This window comes from Perognathus longimembris, chromosome 1, assembly GCF_023159225.1.
Source record: "Perognathus longimembris pacificus isolate PPM17 chromosome 1, ASM2315922v1, whole genome shotgun sequence".
Classification (NCBI taxonomy): domain Eukaryota; kingdom Metazoa; phylum Chordata; class Mammalia; order Rodentia; family Heteromyidae; genus Perognathus; species Perognathus longimembris.
The window spans coordinates 151,744,268-151,765,943 of record NC_063161.1 but is presented as its reverse complement, the minus strand read 5'-3'; the positions used below and the strand labels follow the sequence as shown (position 1 = coordinate 151,765,943).

Sequence of the window (21,676 nt, the reverse complement as noted above, 5' to 3'; positions counted from 1 at the left end):
AGTGCTCAGGCCCTGAGTTCAAGCCCCAGGACTGGCCAAAAATAAATAAATAAATAAATAAAAATAAAAAGTTCAGGCTTTAGACAGGCCTAAGAAGACTGAATTTATGCTCCATCAATTCGTGAGCCACTGGCTTCTGTTTTCTTCCTCATGGCGAATAATAACACCTACCCCATAGGACTGTTCTGAAAATGAAATGTCCCTCTCAGGTGACTCGCTAGGGGACAGCGCCTACGATTTAAGGAGCTCTTCCGCAACCCCGGGATACCAGGAAGACGAGACGAGCCCCGCCCCCACCCCGCGAGGCGCTCCCGGAGTCGCAAGCCCCGCCCCCTGCCCTAAGGTCAGGCCGGACTCGAGCGGGTCAAGGGCAGTGATCCTGTCGCCCCGAAGTCTCTCAGAGGCCCTAGGATAGAATCTCGGGTACCTAGACCACCCGCCCGCCCCACCCCCCCCTCCCCAGCGCGCCTCGAGACCCCTCGACACCACTCACCCACTACTGCCTGGGTTACTACGGAAAGAGTCGTACGACGGCGGCAACCGCGGTGGCGCGGGCGCCGTGACGTCATGGGGTGGCGCGACGGCGCAGACGTAGTGCGTCACGGGCAGCCTGGCAGTAGGCGGTGTGGAGGCGGACGCTTCCAGAAGTCTGTCCGACCGGGGCGTCAAAGCCGGTCTTCAGGTGATGAGCTGAGGGCACAGCGGTGAAGTCATCAAGGTGAGTTCGACCGCCGCGTGTCCCCGGCCCTCCGCGGCAGCCCCGCGAGGAGGTCGTAGGATAGACTCCCCCTCCTGGGCCCGCGGAACGGCCCTCAGTCCCCGCCCCGGATTGTCCTGCCTCCGGCCCGGAAATAACAAGCCGGGTTGAAAACGACCCCTGGCCTCCGGGAATTCGCAGTCGGGAATTAGGCTGCCGGGCTTCCAGGCTCGACCCCCGCCGGCTTTCAAGAACTAATGCCTTTTGCTTCTTTGGACTTCACTCTCCCCCATATAACTCTTCCTGGCTTCCAGGGTTATTGGCGATTCAGCTGTGGGAGGATTTTTGAACCAGCGTTTGGCTAAGTCTAATAAAGAGATTGTCGCCATTGCACTTCTAGAGAATATGATATGGCCCTTTGCTGAGCTGTCACCAAGATATTCTTAGTGAAAATGACCTCATGTGATAGGAATAATTGTCCCCATTCCAGGAAAGAAGAAACTGAGGCACCAACTGGAATAATAAAATTTGAAGTACCAGCAATGAGCGAGGCAGTGTAGTGAGTGCTGAGAATAGAACTTTGATTAAGGTGGCAAAGCCCTGCCCTCGACAAAATAAATACAAAGTAGATACAAAATAAAATGTTAGAAGACTCTTTGAATTTGCGTTATGTGGGAGAAAAAAAGTGGCCGGGACAGAAAATAAGGAATATCTTTCCTTTGGGGAAGGCACGTTAAAGGAAATCATATGTCTTGCCAAAGTCACAAGGTAATTAGGTACAAAAATGAAGATTTGAACCTGATCACCTCTGGTCCCATATCCTGCGTTTGTCACTTTAAATTAACATCGTGCCTTTTTGCAGTTTTTTTTTATTGCTACTGCTTCTCAACATGAGAATATTAGAGGTTTCTGGCTTTTAGAAAGATCTTATCTCTTCATTCAGTCTAAAGTAGTGTAACCCTGGGATGCATTACCCTGCTTAATTGTCTTTGCAGGATTTAGCATGAGTTATAGTTCTTGCTTTTGTATTTTCCCATTCTCCTTTTAAATGTAAGCATCTGTGACTTGGTTCTAACTTCAAAATCTGTTTACTAATTTCCTGGGTTGCTTCTTTCCTTTACTGTATTGCCTCTTCCATTAGGAAAAACAATATAATACTGTTTCTTCTCCCCTTTGATAGCCTTTGAGACTTCTCTTATTTTGGGTGGCAGTGGTTAAACTTTGGGTTGCAGTTGTTGAATTGGAGTATGATGTAGTAATAGACTTTAGCCTCCTGCCTAAGGAAAGTTTGAGATTCTCCATATCCACACCTCTTTTGCCTTAAATAGCAATTTCTGTGTTGGCTGCCAGAGGAGCTGTCCTAAGAGAACTGGTAGAGGGCCCTGGTTGTAGACAGAGGCCTTATGTCCACATAGGGTTACTCCTTTCCTGAATGAATGTTCACCTTGTCTTTAGTATTTCCTAGAGATTGATGGAAGCAGAAACCAAAACACTTCCCCTGGAGAATGCATCCATCCTTTCAGAGGGCTCTCTACAGGAAGGGCACCGATTATGGATTGGCAACCTGGACCCCAAAATCACAGAGTAAGTCTTAAGTCACCTACAGAATTGGGATGTGGACAATGATGATGTTCACAAGAATTTCAAGGGGTATAGGATATATTTTGGCCTTGTGATTTATGTTTAATTTCTCTTTCAAGAGAATGTGATGTTATTGGCCTGTTGTCACTTTTTCTTTTTTTTACATTTGCACTCTGCTACTTTAAGGACACAAACTTGGTTATCCTTTAAAAAAGACATCTTTTTTCTATTTGCCAAATATGTTTTCTTATTTCCAAGTATTTGAATCCTTATAATCTGTGGCTATCGGAAATTGTGTTATGGAATCAGCCTTATATATATTGTGTCTCCCAGAAAAAGGAATAGCAAATTTTTGAGACATTTGTAAATAGGCAGAGGAGTCCCACTTCAGTATAATTCGTATGTAAGTAGCCCAATGCCATAAAAAAAAATGAGTGGGAAGAGCTCTCAAAGATTATTCTAGTATCTTTGGTCTTTATTCCCTAAATTAATTTGAGTGCCTATTGTGTACCAAATACCATCCTAAGCAGTTTTCACACTCCTTAAACCTAAGGGACATTTTCATAAAGTAAAAATAATCAGAAGCTACGTATAAAATCTAAGCTGAGCATCAGTGTCTTACACCTATAACCTCAGTTTTCTCTTTATCTCCAATTAACCAGAAAAAAAGAAAAAAAAAAACCTGGACTGGAGATGAAGCTCAAGTGATAGAGTTCTAGCTATGAGAAGAAAAAAAAAAACTCAAAATGCAAGGCCCTGTGTTTAAGCCCCAATAATTGGGCAAAAACAAAAAGCTCAGAGCAGCTCTAATCAAACTGTGGGGGATAGTGCTTAAAGCACTATTTATTGCTTTAGTCACAACCCTTTGTCAATCCCTGATGACTCTCAGCTCTTTTCATCATATAGTAGAAAGAATTTCTTAGCAAAGAATTGAGAGATTATGTCTTCACCTAGTTGTTTGGTAGGGGGAAAGTAGTGATTGGTGACAGAATGGTAAAAGATAGTGGATTAAATACAGAGTTGATGCTAAAAGAAGGTGTGAATATATCGTCAGCTCTAGAAGTTACTCCCTTTGAAATAGTGCTACAGACAAGAGAAGAAGGAATGGAACTTCTTTTGAAGAAAAGTATATTTAAGAATTAGAGTTAGGCCAGGCACTAGTGGCTCACTCCTATAATCCTAGCTACTCAGGAGGCAGAGATCTGAAGATTTTCGTTTTAAGCAAACTGGGGAAAAGAATCTGTGAGACTCATATCTCCGTTTAATCACAAAAGAGGGAGAGAAAAAAAAGCCAGGAGTAGAACTGTGGCTCAAGTGGTAGAGCACTAATTTTGAACACAAAAGTGTCCAGACCCTGAATTCAATTCCCAGGATGAACACACACACAAAAAAAAAAAAAAAAGAAAAGAAAGTATTGGGGTTAGGAGAGAAGAAAGGGAATGGAAACTTATAGCACAGGATTGCAACAGAAAGTTGAACTCCTTAAATCTGCTCAAGCTCAAGTCAGCTAAGTGTAGATATGTTTGGGTCCCACTATAAATTTATGATAGTAAGAAATTGCTCTATATTGTGTTACGTTGGCCAAGTGACTCTGGAATACAGATTGCACTTATTTGCATTCTCTCTCATGACTCATGGCCTTATGGAAGAATGTGTGAATATGGCCCAACTCTCGGTTAATATCTGATGTTTTCCCATCATCTAAAACTCAAGTTACAAGGGACAGTTGGTCCCAAGAGTGGTTTCCATTCCTACCTCTGCTTGCATGAATGGAAAAAAGCTTGGAATAATGTTGGCTGTGTTGGCTATAGTTCTCTGTAATAAGACTCTTACTAATTGTGTCCTGCTACTTGCCAGGAAGTTTCACATGGGCATTGCCTTCAGTTAATGTAATAAATGGGAGTTTCTAAATGTTATCTTCAGTTAAAGCCTTAACAAGACATGTAATCAAGACTCTCCCACTGATTTTTCTATTTTTTTATATCCAACCATAAGTGGATATTAAGTATAAACTGTAGTTCAGGTCTTCCTGGCTAGAAGTGCTTATCATCAACATACGATACCCTTATTTATCGTCAATAACTGCTTTACTGTTTTTCTTCTATGAATTCCTTAACTTAAACAAGTTACTGGTTAATTGGAGATAAGAGTCTCTGGAACCATGCTGACTTCGTGCCTCAGTCCTTAGACCTGATCCTTCTGAGTAGCTAGGATTACAGACATGAGCCACTGGGAAGCTAACAAAATAGGTAAACTTTTGAATCCTACTCTCAGGGTAGATAATGGAGAGCCAGAAGAATATTTAAAATATAGTCCTTTCCAAGCATTGAATTATAATAAGATACAGTTTATACAAACATATAATACTTCACCCTCAGAAACATATAATAGTTCACCCTCAGAAAGTGTTAGTTGAATCCAGATCTCTAAGCTTCTAATGACCCTTCAGAGAAGTTTATAAAACATCTTCCAGTTTTCCTAATTAAACTTAGCCTTTTACCCAGGAATTACTCTCAGTTCGCGCTATTTCCCATTCATTTGACCCTTTGCTGCCCACATCTTTTCTCTTTACTGCCCCTCTTTCTACTCTTCAATAAACTGCTTTGAATGCACCCCATAAAAATATTTTCTTAATCTCTTGTTAGAACATTTCTTGTCTCAAATAGTTACAGAGACCTGTAAAATAGTGACAGTTTTTGACTTGTAAACATTTTTCCAAGTTTGTTTTACCACTGGTACTAGACATTCTGTGTGTGTGTCTCTTGGTTATTAGTGTGAGTCCTTCTAGAGTTATACTAGAATATCCATCAGTCCTCTCTCTCAAAAAAAAATCATTCCTAGTTGATTGTCTAGCATTATACTCTTTTTTTTTTCAAATTTTTATTATCAAACTGATGTACAGAGAGGTTACAGTTTCAAACATTAGGCATTGGATACATTACTTGTACTGTTTGTTACCTTGTCCCTCATACCCCCCTCCCCCCTCCCCCTTTCCCTCTTCCCCCCCCCCAGGTGTTCAGTTCACTTACACCAAACAGTTTTAGCATTATACTCTTATGCCTCCTGTTTGTGTTTACTTTTGGTTGCAGTACTCATCACTTTAAGGTTATGCTACCTGCCAGAAATATTCACATGACTGAGTAGATTTTAGAGATTTGGATTTGATGATGCAGTCTTATTTATGGAGGGAGCAGAATTCAAACCTACATTCTTTCCACGATATTCTAATTCCCCAACTACATTACACCACATATTTCTTACCTGTAAAATGAGAATGTTTAACTGAATGATGGGAATATTTCTAACTCTAAAGTTACATGAAGTTCACATATTTTGGCTCATAGCAGATTGGGGAGGTAAATGAAACACATATTGCCTTCCTTGTTTTATAGGAAAAGATTTAAGTGAGTTGGTTTAACTTACTGGAGTTAATGATAAAACTAATTTCCTACTCTCTAATTTAGAACAGTTTGCATAAATATTCTAATAGTCTGAGCAAATGAATAGTCATGACCTAAAGTATCTCATTTCAAATTTAAACCTGTAGGGACTTCCTTTAAATTGTTGTGGGGCCTAAGTCTAAACTATACCTCTAAAATATCACTATCAGTGCTCTCAACAGAGTAGCCACAAGTATTCTTTGACATCTATTTTTCACACTGTGGTTTCCAAGTAATTAATACTTGCTTTCTTTTTGAAATACTGGATTTGCTATGTTAAAAAGCCATATTATAAACCCTGCATTGTACATGAGACAGTAAAGTCATCAAAATTCTAATAGAGCTTTTTAAGTAAAAGGGAACTCATAAATAAAAAATATGTTAAGTAGGAATAAGGAAAATGTTAAGCATGAACAGGAAGTCAGGAAAACTTTTTTGGCCTAAGGAGAGTGAATACTAAATGATGATAAAGAGAATAGTTATATAGATTGCATCTTCTCAGATTATGACTTGGTCTTGTCAAACTTGTAAGAAAAGTTAGAATTTCCTGTAGAAGAGATTCCTTGTGTTAAAAGGAGCCTGACTCCATTAAAGTGATGTTTTAGTAGGCCTCATATACATAAGATGCATTAGAAGGTCATAGACTAAAGGTGAAGATTGGGAGAGACTGCCATAAACCAACCCTGCCATCACTGACCCTAGATAGAGACAGTGAACTAGACGAGTGCGTGAGTCTGGGACATGAGAGATGTGATTGAAGAGGAGTGGAGAGTTGAACTCTGTCCTAAGGAGTGACTGGTTTGGATTTATGGTGCTGGGGTTGAGCCCAAGGCATTGAGTTCCTGAGCATTCCTTGTTTGAGAATGTAAACCTATCTTGTCCCCACTGACCATGAGGTAGCTGAAAAGGGTCCTCAGTTTGTTGCAAGGAAGAGGTCAACTTGGAATACACTAAGTAAGCTTCAAAGCAGTGGAGAGCCAGCCCAGCAGAAGTATCCTGATGCTAATTCAGGGTTTATCTAGGTAAACCAGAATGCAAAGGAAAATAAATTCATGAGCCTGTGAGAGTGTTACCCCAAGAAAACCTCTTTGTTTCAAATGACTCCTATGTTTCCTTCCTCGTCTATGCTTCTTTTTGGGTCTTGGTTTTTGTGAAATGGGCTTTACACTTTTCTTACTTAAGTCTGAAACTATGATTTTTAGGGGGTACACACCTGTTTTCCCATCACTTAGGAGGGTGAGGCAGGAGGATCATGAGTTTGAGGCCAGCCTGAGCTACATAGTGAGACCCTGTCAGGGTGGGAGGACTGAAAGGATGAGACCATTTAATAAGATGGATAGCACAGAACATAAAGATCCCCTCAATGATTTGTATAGGTTTATAAAGAAAACTTCTTCTAAGACAAATTATTCATTAAAAACAATCTCAGGGGCTGGGGATATAGCCTAGTGGCAAGAGTGCCTGCCTCGGATACACGAGGCCCTAGGTTCAATTCCCCAGCACCACATATACAGAAAACGGCCAGAAGCGGCGCTGTGGCTCAAGTGGCAGAGTGCTAGCCTTGAGCGGGAAGAAGCCAGGGACAGTGCTCAGGCCCTGAGTCCAAGGCCCAGGACTGGCCAAAAAAAAAAAAAAAACAATCTCAATGTCACTTCATTGGCTTCCCATTAGAATTCGCTGAGCACACAACATCTTCTATACTCTATCCCCTGCTTGTTCAGCTTCACCTCTTACTGCCTCCTCCAAACCTCATCCAGTGGGTCAGACTCACAACTTTCTATCTTTATACATAGTATTCCCTCTGGCTGACCTACACAAAGCCTCCCTTAGCTACTACCATCCCTGCACAATTGAGCTCCTTTGTCTGTGTGTCCATACACATACCTCTGCGTGTAAATGTCATGCCATGCTGTTTGACAACTAAATATAGCTTTGACCAGAATGTAAGGCCTTCGAGGGAGATTTATTCATCTGTACAGTCCAGGTGCCTAATTGGTTCTGGAAACATAGTAGGTTATCTGTTTTAACACTAGCATCAATTGTTTCTATGGCATCCAGCAGGAAGGCTATTTGAAAAATCTATTACAGAAAATACTGATCAAGTTGCAGTATATGTGGTGTGCTGACTGTCCTGATCCTGCAGGCAGCAAGACAGACATTTCATTAAGTGAAGCATGCCTCTGAGTAGTGAGCTCTCCCATGCCCACAGCAGATAAAAATGCTTGCAGATGTGAAACCAAGATCCTTCAGCTTTTTTCACTATCAGAGTTTGCAGTCCCCGTCTCCAGGAAGTAAAATAGTAAACATTTCATTCTTTTTGTTTCGGTGTTCCGATCATTTCAAGAAATTATCAAACAAGAAAAGAAATCCTGGAGAAGTTGAAAGACACAAACCTAAGCAGATGTTCCTGGAATCTTAAGGTCACACTTCTTAGGCAGAATGTGTTTGTTAGCCTTACAATGAATAATCTGTTGGTGGGCTTTTTTTTCCCTGAGTAAATTATAATTCATTTCCTAGGAAATGCCAATCGCATTACCTTCCTGCTATTAAGCAGAATGGAGCTAATGAAAAAATGGCCAGCCCACAGTAGCTTTAATTTTTTTTTTTAATGTCTCTGACCCACCATTCCATGGAATCTGGCATGGTGTACATGTTTGAATGAGAATAGTAAGTAGAAGATACAGCTGTGAATTAAAGGCCCTGGAGGAGACTCTTGTATCCCATCTATCTCTGTAGATTCACTCTTGCTGTAAGCCCATTCAGATAACGAAGTGAAAACAGAAACTTGTACATGAAGCATCTACCTTCTCCCAAAGAGTCACCTCATATGTTCTCACTAAGCATTGACGGTCTCTTGTTGGGAATTTTTTTAGGAAAGTAAGTAGTTGGAGTATGGTTTTGGTTGTGTGTCTCCCCCCACCCCATTTTAAAAACATACCCATGAGGAGATTACAATTCACAGTATGCCTCGGGAAGCCTTTCACCCTGTTCCAGACCTGTGTTACGTCAAAAATAATTTGGTTGCTTAATGTGCATTGGTATCAAATTTAGTATAACTTGTGGTAAATTTCATATCTTCCTGTCTCCCAAAGAGATTCTTGTTCAATGATAAATCCTGATGAGTTTCTTCTAGAAAACAGTATGAATATAAATGTACCTATAAAGACAACTTTACTGACTCCCTGTGGGGTAGAATTCCCAGTAATAACAGATTTAGCATGTGGGCTGATACCTTTTTAGTATCACAGGGACAGCATTGTTTAGAGAAAGCCTTGACTCCATTTGAATAGCTCAGAGGATGCCAGGAGGAAGGCCAAAGGAAAAGGAAGTGGGAGAGCTGTTGGTTTGTCTCACCCTTACATCAGATGACAGGAAGTTGGAATTGAGATTGACCACAGCAACCTGTTATGGCCACATCTGTTTGAATAACTTAGAAGCCCAATAGAAACCAAATAAATTTTAGAATAAGGAATCCAAGGAAATGATGGGGAGCTGAGTAGCAAGCAATAAATAGCTTGGAGCAAATCTCTATTAGGAATAAGTTTCTTCCTTGACTGTCTAGCTTCCTTACTTGACTGTACCCCAGAGTATAAACTGTGAGGGCAAATGAAGTCGATTTATTACCCATGGCTGGTTGATTCACAGGACTGTCCAAGTTCCTCTGCCTTCTATGGGACCAGCCTTGGTTGTGTTGTAGTTACACAGTGTCCTAATGTCCAGTCACCACAGGGATTGAAACTCAAACATCTGTGCATGTGCCACAAGCTACAGTTTGATTTGGGCTCTAATGATGAACTACAAAGGAACGTCTTAAAGTATGATTTTTTTTATTATTATTTGTGTGAACGCGTATGTGTTTTTGTTACTTTCGTTGACTTTTTAGGCGGGTAGCCTTTGACTTTTGGCATGTGAGTGTGTATTTCTGATGGAGTTAGAGTTATTCACAAATGCTATTTCATTGCCAGGAATTCAAAAATAAATAAATCAACACTATTTTTTAGCTTTTCTCCCAAAGCAAAACAAATGGTACTTGTAGGCCAGACAGCTGTTCGTTAGGTGTGGTTTTTTTGTTTGTTTGTTTGGTATTTTTATGTTAGACAGGCGCATAGGCATGACAATTCTAGTTCCCATTCCAAATAGAGGCAAACAGCTCTGCTTGCCAAATAAACTAACAGCAAGGAAGAGGGGGGAAGGGGACAGTAAATTAGCTGGAGTAAATTATCTCCTTTTATTTTGGACTTGAAGCTGAGTGGTCAACAGAATTCCTAGAATGGACTCATAAGCTCTTCTTTCTCCACAGATACCACCTCCTCAAGCTCCTCCAGAAGTTTGGCAAGGTCAAACAGTTTGACTTCCTCTTCCACAAGTCAGGCGCTTTGGAGGGGCAGCCTCGGGGGTACTGTTTTGTTAACTTTGAAACTAAGCAGGTAATTGAGCTTCCTTCTTTTGATGGTATAGACTCTGTCATAATCGTTTTGTGTCTCCTGACTACTAGCCCCCCAGCTCCTTGTGAGTAGGAGCCATGTCTAATTCTTCCATATGTTTGCCTCTTTTAACACTTAAGTGTCAAAAGAAATGCTCAGGAAACAGCTTATAAAGTCTCCTCTCCTTAGGTTCAAGATCTTGGGTAACTGACCTGCCTTACTGACCAAAATGATTTGCAGTGCCCACATGGATCGTGCCCACCCTTCCCTATCTCATTTTTTCTGTTTCTTTAGTAGCTGACTTAACAAAGCTTTCCTTCAGTACTTTTGCCCCATAGTACAGAAACATTGTCTGTAGTGAGCCATATACAAACTTGACTTATTTGTCTTTCTTTAAAATGCACTCTCAGGGCTGGGAATATAGCCTAGTGGTAAAGTGCTCGCCTTGTATACATGAAGCCCTGGGTTCGATTCCTTAGCACCACATATATATATATAAAAAAAAGCTGGAAGTGGCACTGTGGCTCAAGTGGCAGAGTGCTAGCCTTGTGCAAAAAGAAGCCAGGGACAGTGTTCAGGCCCTGAGTTCAAGCCCCAGGACTGGCAACAACAACAAAAAAAAAAATGCACTCTCAGCTGGGCACTGGTGGCTCACATCTGCAATCCTAGCAACTCAGGAGTCTGAGATCTAAGGATCTTGCTTCGAAGCCAGCTTGATCAGGAAAGTCTTTGAAACTCGTTTCTCCAATTAACCACCAAAAAAGCCAGAAGTGGAGCTATGGCTCAAGTGGTAGAGCACTAGTCTTGATCAAAAAACCTCACACATTGGGGTTGGGAACATGGCCTAGTGGCAAGAGTGCTTGATGCATATACATGAGGCCCTGGGTTCACTTCCCCAGCCCCACATATATAGAAAACGGCCAGAAGTGGCACTGTGGCTCAAGCAGCAGAGTGCTGGCCTTGAACAAAAAGAAGCCAGGGACAGTGCTCAGGCCCTGAGTCCAAGGCCCAGGACTGGCAAAAAAAAACCCTCACACACAGTGCTTAATTAAGCCCTGAATTCCAGCCCCAGGACCTGCACCAAAAAACAAAAACAAAAAACACTCTTGTCTTAACAAGTGTAAACAAATTTTAATATTTATAGAAGAGCATGGTCAGCTTCAACCATTGTATGTGCATATATCATATATTAGATTAAAATTTAGTTCTTAGGATGGAAATGCATCGATAAAAATGGAATTCTTGGGTTATTAAATACAGAGATACTGCTTAGTACTCTAATTTTGTCATATGTAGGAACATTGCCTAGTTGTAATTTTATTTAATAACTTGTATGGATATTTTTCTTACTATAAGAATATAGATAACCCAAACAATTGAAATCATTGAACCCATACCACAGAAGTAATCCTGTAATCTTTACTCATATATTCTTAGCACCTTAATTTGGTATGGTGTGGTAGAACAACCATAGCCAGTGATAGGCAATGCTTGACACAAGTGGGTACTAAATAAATACTTGTTGGATGGCTTCCTGCTGAGACTTCATTGGCAAAACTTGACTGTGGTGCTTATTGTTTTACTTCTCAGTCTTGGATTGGCCTTCCCTCACTCTAGAAATTCTGTTCCTCTTCTGTTCCTTAAGGGCTATTTCACACTAGCCCCTCTAAGCATGGGTTATACTTGGCTAAATGCCTCATGGACACAGAGGGTTGGTTTTGTCGAGAAAAGTATAGCCAGTTTTCCTGGGAGTGACCTAGAGTGACTTTTATCTACCTTCAGGAATTCCTTTTAACCTTGTTTCTCCTTTATCTGATATGGAAAGGATTAGAAAATTTTAGGCTCAGAAAAATTGGTGCATAGGTTGACTCACACCAATACCTTGCTCACAGTCTCTGATGCATTCCTTTTTCTGGCCCAGTTTCCTTTGTTCCCATATCCTTTGAAGCCATTGCTACTTGTCACTTTGGATCCAGGTAGCAGCTCCTATGTTCCTGAATGGAGTAGTTTCTTTAGTACATGCTACCCCAGTGGAGGAGTAGAGAACAGTAGAACCTACCACAGTTAGCTAACATTGATAAAATGCTTACCATAAACTTCATACTTTATATGTCTTCTGAGTCCTTCCAGCAACCACTGAGCAACAGTATTACCTATATGTTATAAGTAACAAAGCTAGAGACCTCAGGTGGCCTGCCAACAAGTGAGAGGATTTGCGTTATTGTCTAACTTACTGATACCTCTTTTGTTATGGCTTTTAAAATTATAAAGTATTTGCCAACACAAACAGCTGTCAAGGCTAGTGAGGTCGTAAGAAATTACAACAGTTAGTTAAGTATTTGAATTTTTTGTGCATGTGTGTTGGTCCTGGGGCTCAAATTCAGGGCCTGGGCACTTTCCCTGAACTTTTTTGCTCTACCACTTGAACCATAGCTCTACTTCTGGCTTTTTGGTGGTCAATTGGAGATAAGAGTCTCAAGGACTGTCCTGCCTGAACTAGCTTCAAACATCAATCTTCAGACCTAAGCCTCTTAGGTAACTAGAATTACAGGTGTGAGCTACTGGCATCTGATTAGCATTTAAATTTTTGACTACTTTAATTTCTCTTGTACAGGAAGCAGAACAAGCCATCCAATGTCTCAATGGCAAGCTGGCACTGTCTAAGAAGCTGGTGGTACGATGGGCACATGCTCAAGTAAAGGTATGTCTGAGTAAACTCAAAGACAGTGTTACACTTCATCCCAAATGAATGAGTCTCTGAAAGATAGTTTCTCATTTTCCATTTGCTTCCCAGCACTGCATCTGGAGCAGCAATACTTGGTCTCCTACTTGTATTTACCATCTGTGTTGCCAGATTTTCTTTTGAGAAGCATCTCAGGAGGGATTAAGTTCCTTGTTATTTTCTCCCCACATACCCACAGATCCTGTTTTTTATTGATTTTTCCATGTGGCTAGTATGTATACTCAAACCTCTGTTGTTTTTTTCAAGGGGGTGGTTGTTTGGGGAGAAAAATATATTTATTTTTTAAGATTAGTTGATTTCAGCAGTATTAAGCTTCCCAGCCTCTTGTCTGTATGCAGAGTTTGAATTTATTACTGTAAATGCTTGTGAAATGGGGAGTTCTCTAACTTCTCACAGCACTGATATCTCTTTTCTACAGATCTTGAGAGTTTAATATTAGAGTATCATGTTTAATATTGGGGTATCATTTTCGTGGGACTTCATGGTGCCTATATTGTCTCCAGACCCTAAGAAGTAACAAACGGCCCATCCTGTAGTTGGTCCCTTGGGAGAGTATGCCAGAAAAAGCTGTAGCCATTAAAAATAATAATAATGGACTGGTATTCTGTTCCAGCTGGCACAGAGGAAGTGAAATGTGTGGACTAGAACAGTCCCAAGAGTTGTTTCTCCTCATGCACTAAGTCTGGATAAACCTTCTTACAGAAAGATATGACTGTCAGAGCTGGAGCTTTGATAGTTAGCTATGTGACAATAGTTTTTTATCAGAAACACTCTACCCAACATCCTTCCCAGTACAGAGTCACAGAAATTGAATGGCTGTTTTAAGGGCAGTCAGTATCCAAGCTGAAAAAGGAAGCTCAGAAACTTTAGGTCCTTACAAGCATTTCAGGTAATCACAAATCTTCTCAATTTCTAGGACACATTTCCTCAAAAATAGAAACAAGGAGAATTACCAAATGCTTTTTACTCAAAAGAAAATCAAGTCTCATTTGCCAAACTGGCTGTCGTTTTCTTATTCTGCATCTCATTGGAAAGGCATGCAAAAGAAATCATCCTTCGTTCCTGTCTTTCATTTGAAAATCTCTTCCTCATGGTTCTCCGTTGCAAATGTTTTCTGACCAGAGGTTCCAGATTGTTCCTTAATATTTACTTTTTATAAGAAGTAAGCAATTACCAGACATCAAATTAAGCTCCTGTACTATGTTATCAGCAACTGAAAGCTGATAAAATTCTTCACTCAGACATGTTAAGAATTGAGTGTTATCATTGATACTTTGTACCATCTGGCAGAACTTTGAAGTATTTTGATTGAACAAATACTCTTAAGAGGCAGTGTATGACAAAATAAGGATTTAAGAGGGTAACTCTGCTGTATATTTGTGCATTTGTACCTTGAAATTCTTAGCCATGAAATTTTTTCTTTACCAAATAAGGAAGATTAATGCCTGGATGGAAGCTTCTTTTCTATTCCTTTTCTAAAATTACAGCTTTTAGACCAAAGCTGTGTGGCTTTTACTTTAATTCTAAGTGTAAAGCAGTTCTCAAATGCTCTAGAAATAAGCTCATGATCAACTGGTTGATCATTAGACTTCCTGGATCCTTGTGCTATCATAAGGAGCAGGTTTCTACCAGGTGAAGTAATTGCCTCTTTTTCTCACTTTCAGCGATATGATCACAACAAGAATGACAAGATCCTTCCAATCAGTCTTGAGCCGTCCTCAAGCACTGAGCCAACTCAGTCTAACCTAAGGTAAGACTGCACTGTAAAAGGACACAGTTCTTAAGAGCCATTCTTGCCTTCATTAACACCAGTGAATCTTTACATTATTAATTTTGAATAAAACCTAACATGATGTGTTAAGAAATGTGTTCAGTTAGCTTCTAAATATATGTCCCATCCTTCCAGCCCCCCAAATTATATACTGTCTGCCCCCACCTCCATAGAATTCATTCACTCAGAAAGAGTGGGTTTAGTTACCACACACCGAGAGTTGTGCCTAGCACTTGAGTACAAAGATAAATCAGACCCAGTCCTTACCCTAAAAACAAGCATTTCAATGAGGCCTTGAGTCCCTTTGGCATTTCGTCATTATAAACTTAATTCCTCCCCAGCTATGAGTTCCCTTATACAAAATTTTATGTACTGTTGCAGCAACTATAATAGTGTCAGTTACTTCTCTGGAGTTAATTCAAAACAGGGGCAGTAAGGGTTGGGTAGAGAAAGGGGAAGTTAAGTGGGTGGTTGAGCAGAAATCCAAGTTTTTTGTTTTGAGGGGGATTTTTTTTCTGTTGTAGCCTAGGGAGAAATTTTTAACAATAACACTAACAATAGCCAGGATTTGTCAAGCATACTGTAAGCAAGCACTGTGCTAAACACTTTATATGCAGTATGTCATTTTAATTAGCATAAAAATCATTTTCTATATAGGAAAAACTGAAGTTTAGAGAGATTAGCTATTTTGACTGAGACTAAGCACATAGCAAATAGCAGAGTAAATTCAAAGCCAGAGGTATAATAGACTTCACAGTTCAGTCTTATTTACTACTTCAGAATTGTACTTCAACTTGTAAATGTAGGAGTACAGTTCTAAAGCTATTCCAGAGAAGGGGAGGAAGATATGTGGAAGAGCATTGGTAGAAAAATCACAGTCAAAAGTTTAAGTTATTGTATTTATTATAAAGCCACAGTGGGAAAACTTTTTTGTACACCAAATAAAGAGATTCAAAAGTATCTCACTAAACTATAAGGGGGGGGTAAATTAACACATTAAAATTAATTAATACTTAAGTATAATGTCATTTTATTTCATAGTTTTGTGTTGCCTTTATTGTTTTGTGTTCCTGGAAAACTGTAAACTAAAGAACATAAATATAACTCTAGTAGTTTCTGTAGACTCATTGGGAGCTTGTATCTGTCCGCTACACTATTTCTCCATCAGATCTGAACCTCCTTAGTCCTAGGTTGATTTCTAGGAGGTTTTTATAAGTGTAACTGCAGGAACAATAGAATTTATGCTCAGTAGTCTGCTTCTTCCAATGCCATTAATTGCTTAGGGTCCATATTTTCACTTGTTTACCAGGTAGCCTAGTGTTTTTCATCTATTTTTCAATCCAGAGAATCTCAGTTTACATCTTTCCATTTACATCTATGCCTAATTAGAGGAGGTTGTTCCCCTGAGACTCATACAGAATAAAGGCTGGATGTCTCAGTATTGGAAGAAGTGCCCAAATGCATTTTGGTAATTTCTCAGTGTACTTTTTATTGTAACTTAGGACTTGTTTGTTTTGTTGTTGTTGTTTTGATTTTTTTATTTTTTAAATTGACACATAAAAATTATACATGTTGGCCAGGTGCTGGTGTCTCACACCTGTAATCCTAGCTACTCAGAAGGCTAAGATCTGACAGCCACAGTTCAATGCCAGCCCAGGCTTTGAAAAAGTCTTTGAGACTATCTCCAGTTAACCACCAAAAAAGCTAGAAGTGGAGCTGTGGCTCAAATGATAGAGCACTAGCCTTGAACACCAAAGCTCAGGGACAGCGCCTAGGCCCTGAGTTCAAGCCCTAAGACAGGCACAAAAAAAAGAAAAAGGATTACCCATATTTATGAAATGTCACGTGATGTTTCAACACATGTATACATTGTGTAATAGTCAAATCAGGGTAACCATAGCATTTTATTCAAACACTCTGTATAGTGATTTGGTTTTTAGTTCCTTGCCCGTGAAAATGTATAGGTGTGTATAGCAGATGTATACTTTTTGAAGGTTTCTAGCAAACCATATATATATATACACCTTATCTCTAAGTTTGTGTCTCTAGCTGTAGACCATCGATAGCACCAAGAGTGGAAAATGAATGACTCTACTGGCCAAAAACCTCACAGCACTCAAGTGCCTTGCATTCTCCTCCAGAGAAAAGTGGTCTCAGTGAGAAGAAAATGCCTCACAACTTCTGCAGCCTCTTCTCATCAAACTCTCTGTGCACTATAGAGCTGTTTACCTCTCACTCTGGTGGAAAGGAAAAAGTGGAGGCTTTGAGATGGATCCTGCCTCTGTAGTTCGTTAGTTGTGTATACTTTGAGCATATTATTGCCTGTCTGCATTTTTTTTTCTTTATATATGAAATATAGATGACCCACAACCAACAAAAAAAAAATATGTATATAGATAGATATAGGTAAGCCTTGCAGGGTTTTTACAAGGATCAGAAACAATACAAGTAACTTGCTGACTACTGTGCTTGTTTTGTTGTAAATAACACTATAGGATTTCCAGAATGTTTTTCCCCCCTCCATTATTATTAGGTGATTCAAAATGTAGTACAGTGTAATGGTTTAGAGCACGGGCTTTGGTGTCATTTTGTATTCAAACTTTAGCCCCACCTCTGACTATTCAACATTGGGCAAGTAACTAACCCTGTGCCTCAATTCCTTCATCTGAAAAATGAGAAATATAACCTACCTGATACTGTCATATTGAATTCTATCTCTTAACTGCTGTCTAGTCTGTGCCCAGCACTAAAATGCTCAATAAAATGTGTGTGTGTGTGTGTGTGTCTGAGGATTAAATATGATATGTAAAGTTCTAACAATGCCTAGACCTACATTTTAAGAGGCAGTTCAGACTTGATTTGTGTCTTAAAATTAGAGCCCTGGGGCTGGGAACATGGCCTGGTGGCAAGAGTGCTTGACTTGTATTCATGAAGCCCTGGGTTTGATTCCCCAGCACCACATATATAGAAAACGGCCAGAAGTGGCACTGTGGCTCAAGTGGCAGAGTGCTAGCCTTGAGCAAAGAGAAGCAAGTGACGGCGCTCAGGCCCTGAGTCCAAGGCCCAGGACTGGCAAAAAAAAAAATTAGAGCACTGGTCACTTTTGTCTCTTATATAAAATGTTTAAATGATTTATAATGTAATAGCCTGTTGCTTCTCTGATACCTGAGGCATAAAAAGGTGAAGTAGACAAGTCTGCCAAGTCCCACTCAGCCTCTGCTATCCTTTTTCCAGTGTCACTGCAAAGATCAAAGCCATTGAAGCAAAGCTGAAGATGATGGCAGAAAATCCTGATGCAGAGTACCCAGCAGCACCTGTCTATTCCTACTTTAAGCCACCAGATAAAAAAAGGACTACTCCATATTCCAGAACAGCTTGGAAATCTCGAAGATGATGGTTATGAATTATTGTAGCAGCAAAAGAAAATTGTTCTCCACACCTAAGCTCCTTTGCCTTTGTACATTGTAGATGTAAGCGGTACTGTCCAACAGAGCACAATCACATGTTAGAATTTGGTAATACAACGTTTTTGGTTGTTCCTGATATGTCTTCCCTAAACAATACGTGGAATTGAATATCATCCAGAATAAATAGGATGATGTCCAAAACTGTGATTTGAACACTGAGATGCTCTAGTTGGCTGGGTTTGCTTGAATTTTTAACTCCAGAAATACAGTGTTCCAGAGAGAAAGCCAAGCTTATAATCAGGAGAAAAAAATTATTAAGTCCATCAAAGAAAAACAGGGCATTTTCCTGGGCACATGTTTGCAACATAAAAAGCAAAAAAAGTAACATGAGAGGCAGATTTTTAAATCATAACTAGAACTACTGGAGAATTTACAATGGCAGTCTTTCCAACTGGATTGAAAAAAGAATTATTGGCCATTTGTAGTAATCTGTTTAAGAATTATGCTTGTAAGTTTCAAAATCCCAATTAGGAAAACATGGTGTGTATATCTTAAAATTGTTTACGTCAACAAACTGGATTCCAGTTTAACATTTTTTACTACAACAAACATTCTATTTAGAAACCCAGCTTTTACTCTCTAGTGATCATTTTTAAGAATCTAAATTATCCTACCTTCTCTAATACCAAATATTACTACCACAGCACTTTTGAAAGTTGCAGTAATTGCATGAGATTGTTTTTATAGCATGAGATTTCTCTGTTTGGAACTGTGTCATGGCTGATCTAAATAGAAAAGCAAACATTCTTGGAAAGCCTAAACTTTGCTGTATAAGTCACCATCAAGCATTACTACCTAATAATTCTGTAGGGTCTGAGGAGAAGAGGCGAGATGGGCTGTAAAGGCCACATGCAGAGGGCACCAGGAATCTGGAGCGGCCTCTGCTCTGGCACCCACATTGTGACCACCTCATGTTTTCAGTAGTTCTAAAAAACAGCATGACTTGAAAACAATCATTTGTAGAACACCCTAGATGAAAAATAAAATGCCTCTTTGAACAATTCTGACCAGAACAGTGTAGAGAGATTCATAAAAGTGTTTCTTCAACTCGGTTTGGTCATTTTTGATACCATCTTTGACAGACTGTAAGTGGGCAGCACTATTGCTCCTCTATAAGTACATCACTCCAGGTGCCATTCGTGGTAATTAAAGACTGTTTACCACTTTCATTACTAGTTAAAAAAAGAAAAATAAGAAGCTTCCATTGTAGATACTTAAGTCTTCCTAATAATATAAAGATACCAAGCATGGTGTCAAACATCTATAATCCTGGTACTGGAGAGGCTTAGGCTGGAGGGTCACAAGTTCAAGAGTAGCCTAGACTAGGTAGTGCTTTCCCCAAGGTCAGTCTTTTTAGATGTCTTTAGATATCAGATACTCTACATTTAATTAGCTCTACGTATATTTGTGATGCAAGTGGCTCTCCTTCCACTTGGAGGCTAGTTCAGGGAGGTGGGAGCAACTGTCTCCCTTTTTTTTTTTTTTTTTTTCTGGTGACTTCTTGAAGTATAGAATGCACCATTTTATCCTTAGGTCCTCAAAAGGTTATGCTAATACAAAACTTAATGCCAGTAGCCTTCTATTTTTAATAGAAACTTAGACAATACTTAAGTTAGGACTCTATTAGAGTTACTTCCTCTAGAAACCAGAACTATTTATTTGTATTTAAAACAATGTTTATTATTTGTACCAGTTCTTATCCCTCCATGTGAATAAATGCAAGACCTTCTCTGTGGTTGTGTCTTCTTGTCCATTTACTGAAAATATCTAAATAGATTGCAGCTTACTTCGAGGCTGGTTCCCAGGTACTGATTTTAAGAGCTTTCTCTGTAAAGTGCTCCTGTTAAAGTCAACCTCCAGCATAGTTCTCTTCACTCTGTCTTTAGAGGTAGGAAAACAAGCTGTTGTCATTGCAAACATAGCTACTGGAAAACAGGTTAATGGGAAGGGGAAGTCCCTCTCAAAGTAAAGGTTGTAGAAAAATGTGTCTGTGTCTTTGCTTGTAAATAGGCTGAAAGCACTCTAATGAGAAGTTTGTACAAGTGTTAACTTGTTTGACAGGTTATCTGGAGGTTGGAGGCATGGCCTAGAGCACAAGCCAGTGAGCAAAAGAATCAGGTACTGAATTCAATTTCTTGCCTCAGACCAAGAAAAAAAAAAAAAGAAGAAGGTTATCTGAACTTTTAAATGAAATTATTCTTTGGTTAAGTGTTTTTCTAAAAGCATCTAAGTTTTGATTTATACAAGACTGAAGAATGATGGAACTATTCAGGACAAAGACTATGTCTTGATCTGAGCTCCAGTTTATCAAATGCACAATCTAATCCTAACCAGGTTTCTGTACTTGGCAACTTAATACTGGAGAAGAAGCTCACATGAGAAACTTTTCAAAGCATGTCATACATTAGTGCCCCCAGTTTGGTAAAACGAGTGTCCATAACCACAGTATTTCTGTCTTTTCAAGCTACTATGTAAAGGAACAGGATTGAGTCTTGCCCTGTAAATTGTTCATCATTTCTTGTGTGTAATAATTCGATTTCTAAATTATTATTTTCCCCTAGCATATTCTTGATTTTTCTTTGTCTCTTGCTTCTGTCCTGTTCTTGTCAGTTGCTTTCAAAATACCTGTTGAATCCAACTACTTCTTACCACTTTTGTTCTAGCTACTGTCATCTCTTGCCTGGACTGTTACAATATCTTCTTAATTATCTCCCTCCGCCCCCCACCCCAGCCAGTTTACCAAACCATTTGCAGTGTGATACATCTATAGTCTCAGGGAGGCAGAAACAGGATCAATCACCTGAATGCAGGAATTCAAAGCCACCCTGGGCATCATAACAGGTCTCCATCTCTTTTTAAAATAATATTTTCTCAATGGCTTTCCACCACGTCAACAATATAATCCACATAGCTCAAAGCCCATAAATGACTCCTTGACTCTCTGTCTGACTGCAGTCTTCTCTGTTCTCCTTTAACACAGCTCCAACCTTAGCAGCTGCCAGCACCTGCTGCTGCCATTGCCTGGAGTTCTCTTACCACAGTGCCCACTCCCTTCTGGCTCATATCTCTGTTCAAATGTCCGTAATTGAAAAGCTGTCCTTGACCTCTCTTTAAAATCACAGCCCTTCCACTTTCCAGATTTTAACTTGATTTTCTAAATCTTAACATGAGGAAGAAACTGTTGAAGCTGTGTCACCACAATCAAAAACTTGACTGGTATGTAATGCTCACCCAGTAACTTTGCAGAATGAAATATCAGGATACTGTGATTTGAGGCTGAAGGACTTGTAAGATCATTCTTCAAAGCTCCTTCGCTGTCTAGATAGAAAAATAGCAACCTAGAGAGAGATCCTGTGGTCAGGATCACCTGACTAATGAGTATTGTTGGTTTGGATACATCAGTTTTTCATGTTTTGAAATTTAAATCCCTCTGGGAAGTAGAAATGTAAACACATTTGGTGTGAGGAAGGCTTCTGGAGGTGATTAGAATTAGATAAGTTTATCAAGGTAGAGCTTTATTAGAAGAGGAAATGAGACCAGGGGACATAGACAC

General features: G+C 39.7%; 1 protein-coding gene across 2 annotated transcripts; it reads left to right on the top strand.

The window, feature by feature from the left end:
• The first annotated feature begins 578 nt into the window (after positions 1 to 578).
• Rbm18 (RNA binding motif protein 18) lies at positions 579 to 19,858 on the top strand. 2 transcript variants are annotated; one of them, XM_048341334.1, is made up of 6 exons: positions 579 to 718; positions 2,153 to 2,281; positions 10,019 to 10,145; positions 12,757 to 12,843; positions 14,550 to 14,635; positions 17,891 to 19,858. In XM_048341334.1, exons 2-6 carry the CDS (start codon positions 2,169 to 2,171, stop codon positions 18,048 to 18,050), a joined length of 573 nt encoding a protein of 190 aa, XP_048197291.1. In that variant the 5' UTR covers positions 579 to 718; positions 2,153 to 2,168; the 3' UTR covers positions 18,051 to 19,858. The 2 variants fall into 2 exon arrangements, with proteins under 2 accessions (XP_048197291.1, XP_048197298.1); XM_048341341.1 differs by having other exon boundaries at positions 603 to 718; positions 2,163 to 2,281.
• The last annotated feature ends 1,818 nt before the right edge of the window (positions 19,859 to 21,676 follow it).